Source organism: Triticum dicoccoides, chromosome 3A, assembly GCF_002162155.2.
Source record: "Triticum dicoccoides isolate Atlit2015 ecotype Zavitan chromosome 3A, WEW_v2.0, whole genome shotgun sequence".
Lineage (NCBI taxonomy): Eukaryota > Viridiplantae > Streptophyta > Magnoliopsida > Poales > Poaceae > Triticum > Triticum dicoccoides.
Genome location: NC_041384.1, coordinates 12357443 through 12362881, shown reverse-complemented (window position 1 = coordinate 12362881; position 5439 = coordinate 12357443). Strand labels below are relative to the sequence as shown.

At 47.2% G+C, this 5439-nt stretch overlaps 1 protein-coding gene across 1 annotated transcript; it reads left to right on the top strand.

Moving 5' to 3' along the window:
• Positions 1–1451: 1451 nt before the first annotated feature.
• LOC119266544 (BTB/POZ and MATH domain-containing protein 1-like) lies at positions 1452–2504 on the top strand. Its single transcript, XM_037547783.1, has 2 exons — positions 1452–1588; positions 1670–2504. Exons 1-2 carry the CDS (start codon positions 1452–1454, stop codon positions 2502–2504), a joined length of 972 nt encoding a protein of 323 aa, XP_037403680.1.
• Positions 2505–5439: the final 2935 nt, after the last annotated feature.

Genomic DNA, 5439 nt, shown 5'->3' with positions numbered 1-5439 from the left:
GGACTGTAGTGAAGAGAATTTTGAGATATCTTAGAGGTACTATGAGTACAGGATTAAAATTCACAAGGTCAAACTCAAATGTGGTAAGTGCCTTTTCAGATACAGATTGGGCAGGTTGTCCTGTTGATAGAAGGTCAACTGATGGCTTTCCTGTTTTCTTTGGACCAAACCTCATATCTTGGAGTGCACGAAAACAAGCCACTGTGTCTAGATCCAGCACTGAGGCTGAATACAAAGCTCTAGCAAATGCCACGGCTGAGTTGATATGGGTTCAAACCCTGCTTGCTGAACTAGGTATAAATCATTCTTCTGTTGCACGATTATGGTGTGACAATATTGGTGCTACTTATCTGTCAGCAAATCCAGTGTTTTATGCAAGAACAAAGCATATTGAAGTAGACTATCATTTTGTTCGTGAAAGAGTAGGCAAGAAGCTATTGGACATTCGTTTTATTCCTACTAATGATCAAGTTGCAGATGGCTTTACTAAAGCCTTGTCATGGCGCGAATTGGAAGAATTCAAGAACAATCTCAACTTGATAAAGTTGTGATTGAGGGGGCGTGTTAAAGTATGTATTATAGGATGTATACGGTGTACATATAAACCATATACATGTGTGGGCGTGTGCGTGTTGTATTCAGGTAGTTAGGATATGTTTAGGTTGATCTCTATCCCTTGTATAGATTATGACTTGGAGATCAATCCTACAACAACCTAACTACCTAAACCCTGTAATCTCCTGTGCCTATAAATAACACGCAACACGTCCCTGCTAAGGCATACGCTTAACCCATCTTTACAGTCATATGTTATTGATTTTACGCTAAGATTTCTTCAAGCATTTTTTTGTCTTTTTTCTTTTCTTTCTAGTTTGATTGACTCATTTATATGTGCAATAACTAGGCCCTGGACAGACCCTATAAATATACTTCATTAAAATTTACTCCTCTATTTACTTCTTTATTATTTTGGGGATCGGCGTGAGATGCCCTAACTAGCCCTAACTATCCAAGTCGTACACAACTATGGCATATACAGTATATACAAGCCATGCACGATACGTTCCTAGACTAATGACCCGACATCCTTGATCGCACTGAACCCTAATCGGACTCTCAACCAGGAAACCACCAAATAAATACTAGGCTCACGTATTGGCCTACAAAGCACTACACCTTCCTGATCCAAACACAATTTGAATACAGTTTGTCTAATTCACATCTAGATGTTTTTGAAGGATGTCATATCTAACCTCCCACAAATATATAATGCATCAATAAGAAACAAAAAAAACTAGAACAAAAAAATAGACCACAAACAGACTGAAAATCAACTTAGATATGACATAACTATGTCATATCTAGATGTGTCCTAGACAGACATTTGAATAAATTGGATTTTCTCCGCCGCCGCCACCGCACAAACTGCAGCGATGGAATCATCGGTGCCAATGGCTGTGTCGACGTGCACCTCCGAGACGGCGACGGGCAAGCACGTGTTCAGGATCGCCGACTACCATATACGCAAGGGTTTGGGCGTCGGCGAGTACATACAGTCCGCCACCTTCGCCATCGGCGGCTACGACTGGCGCGTTCGCTACTACCCCAATGGAGCCATATTCCCGGAGTGCAGCGGCTATGTCTCGGTCTACCTCGAGCTCCTCACCAGGGACGCCAAGGTCAGGGCGGACTACGAGTTCAGGCTCATCGACTCGGGTAGCGCGCCACCGCCGTCGCCAGTGACACATCTGTTTACTAACAAGTACAACACAGTCGACCCGGATGAAGCTCCTGCTAACTATGGAGCTCCCAGGTTTATGAAACAGCAGGAGATAAAACCGTACCTGCGGGACGACTGCCTGGAGATTGAGTGTGAAGTCCTCGTTATCAATGCTATAACAAAACTTGAGGTGCAGGAGGTGCTGCCCTCGGACCTGCCGAATCATCTCGGAAAATTGCTGGATGGCAAGAGAGGAGCAGATGTGACTTTTGAGGTTAAAGGCGAGGTTTTCTCTGCTCACAAGATTATGCTCGCCACGCGATCGCCGGTCTTCGACGCTCAACTCTATGGACCCCTGAGCGATGCTGATGCTACGAGTAAGAACATAATCGTCAAAGACATGGAGCCCCCTGTTTTCAAGGCGTTGCTTCACTTCATCTACACGGATTCTCTGCCTGCTATGGATGACGTTGATGATGGTGAGAGTGAAGACATGGTTAAGCACTTGCTCGTGGCTGCGGATAGATATGCCATGGACAGGATGAAGTTGATGTGTGAAGATATTCTATGCAAGAGCCTTGATGTCGAGACTGCGGCGACCACGTTGGCTCTAGCTGATCAGCATCACTGCAGCAAGCTGAAAGATGCTTGTGTTGAATATATCCTCTCTTCAAACAGACTGAATGCTATGGTGGCAAGCAAAGGGTACGCACACCTCAAAAGATCATGTCCTGCTCTCATGTTTGATGTCTTTGAGAGGGCTACCAAGTCTCGGAAAATTTAACTGCTCTTGGAAGTATCCCTGCCTTTGGTATCATTTAATGGTGTAAACACTTCCCTGAAAAAAGTCTGAAGGCAAACAGGGTTCCAGAGAGGTGTGAACTTAGCAGTTGAGTTGAGATACAATATAAATGAAAATGGTGATCATCTTCTAATTCTTGATCATGCCGGATTCGGACTTTCCTGACGTAATTTGCAGCTTGGTCGACGTCCCTGATGCAGTTACCTTTTTTGTTAACAGAAGAAGAAGCAACTAAACCAAACAAGTCTTCTGCTCCACTTACATAACATATTAGCATATCCTAATCCAGTCCATACCACATCCCGATCTTACCTCGGATCGCTACCACTCAACAAAAAGAAGAAAATGTTGCTACGAAGGAAAATGTGGCTCACTGATGTAGACATCATCCAAGTCCTCTTGCTATCCTTTACGGGTGTACTTGAGACGGTGTTTCTGTTTCAAACAAAAACACAACAAGGATTAGGATGAAGATAACTTAGCATCAATCAATGGTTAGTACGATGGCTGTCAACTATCATATCATATGGCACTAAAAAGCCAAAATGATGCAGTTGTTTCAAATATTGTGTGCATATCTGGAGACGCTTGCTGTTGTCAGTAAAATAACAGGTATTAAGATGTTAGAGTTTTTTCATATCTGGAGACGCTTGCTGTTGTCAGTAAGATATTTTGTAACAGACTACAGGGAAACTTGCGTGATATCGTTGCTGCCTGGGTCTATACTTTGTGGATAAGGCATCAGATAAATGTATAGTTTTGATTATGTTGCCTTCTTTCTAAGGATAACAAGGGACAATTCCAAACCCAAATGGGGCCCATTATCATGTTCAAATTTTTAGTTGTATAGTTGTTTCACCTGCTTCTTCTATTCCTCAATAACGTGTTATCAAAATGTTTTGACATTTAGGAAGGAGTATGCCACTTCAAACCCAAATGTGCTTCAGAAGGCATGCATACTGAATAATGAGTGAAAATGAACTCACAGAGAAGTTGCAAAGAGGCATTTTCCGAGAATGAGAACCATACATTGTCATCCATAAACATGTACATGGAATCATTCATATAAATTGAACTTTTTGTATGTTTTTCTGACTTTTTCTAGATATACAATTAGGAATTTCATGGCCACTCTATCCATTGAGGGTTTAGGGTTAGGAATTTCATGGCCACTATATCGTCTGCCACTGATCTCATGACTTTATCCCTATTCTGGTGTGATGTTGTGGTCACACCTATCATTGGCTCTAGATACATGCTATTGTTGGAATAAGCCACGGCGTGTGTGGTCGGGCTCGTCGGGCGCGACGGATGCACGCGGGACGGGCGGGACGCACTGGTGCCGTCGGGCTCGTCGGGTTCGTCGGGCGCGTGGGTGGCGCGCGGGACGAGCGGGTCGTGCAGGACGCAGCAGCGTGGCGTGTGCGTATGTGTGTGTATGGGCAGTGTATGGCCCGTGTGCGTGCGTTTGATTCACTATCGTAGAGTGGTTAGTTGCAGCGGGCGCTGGCTATGCGTGGTGGTGACCAGGTATTATGGATGAGTAGGTGCTCACGTTGGGAGAAGACCGGATCACCAGGAGCATGGGCGTGCGTGGGTGTTGTAGCTACAAAGCCGGCTGGGGCGTGTGTTAGTGCATGCGTAGGAAGAGGCCATGCAGTTAGTGGCTGGCGTGCGTGAGTGTGTGCCTGGTGTGAGTCCGGCTATATAAGCCACGTATTGTTGCTGTGTTTGAGTTGGTACTCTGGAATAGAAAAACGGGGCCGTGAGTGGCCGGATGAAATCCAGTGTATCCTTCTCCGTTTTTTTCTATGCTCCTATTTCTTCTACCTCCATCCATTCGTGTGAGAGAGCGGTTCCAACAACTATGCTTTCCATTTTTCACAATTTTTCATCACGTTTGGTTTTGATATCAGTTCTCAACATTTTGTAATTTTGGCAAGTTTGAAGCAATAGACCCATAGTCTCACGCCCTGTCTTGTAAAGAAAAGTGTCCCCGCAAAATGCATTCATCAACCTTAGTTCCTCACTCATCACGCTGGACAAATCAAGCGATATCAAGCGCAATTATGCGCAATTATGTTTGGCTTTATGCGTTTCTCATCAGACATGTTGAGTACATACTGACTTTAGACATGCTGAGTGTACACATGCCGAGTACAATTCATACGAAAAAGGGCTCCTTCCTTCCCCTCTCCCCTCCCCCCTGCTTTGTATTACAAAGCAACCAACCAATACGGCCAAAAATAGATGCTGGGACGGAAGCAACACAATCCAAGGCTCCGAAACACCGGTACCAATCAACGCCTCCAAGAAGGACTGCGACGATGACGACGCTGCTACCAAGGGTTTCCCCCGGTACACGATGAGACGAGAGGAAGGGTCGCCCCCGACGCCCCCCCAGGAAGGTCCGACGGCACCCACCTGCGTCCCCGCGTCGGTGTCGGACAGGCCGACAGGGGTTTCCCCCGATCCCAACCTTCACCTTGGATGCTCCAGAGCCTGCCACCAAACCGACCACCCTCTTGCACAACCTCCACCGTCAACGACAGTAGCCGACCAGACACAATAGCAGGAGCATACCAGGCCCGTGGGCCCATAGGCCCGGCCGGGATCTCCATGCCCGTAAAGTTCCCGCAATCGCGCTGTAGCAGGCACGCCGTCGGCGTCGTCGCCCCCCATCCGAGCTGCTCCTCCTCCTCACCACACAGACGACGACGAAGCCATGCCGAGGGCCGGCCCGCTAGGACCCAGATGGGGCCCGCAGGGCCCAGATTTGGGTCGGGGACGCGCCGCCGGCCAACCTGCGCCACCACGCTGTCTCGCCGCCAAGGGGCCGCACCACCACCTCGCGTGCCGCCGGCCACTGTCGCCGGGTCGCCCGGCCGTCGTCGAGCCGAGGAGCACCGCCGCCGCC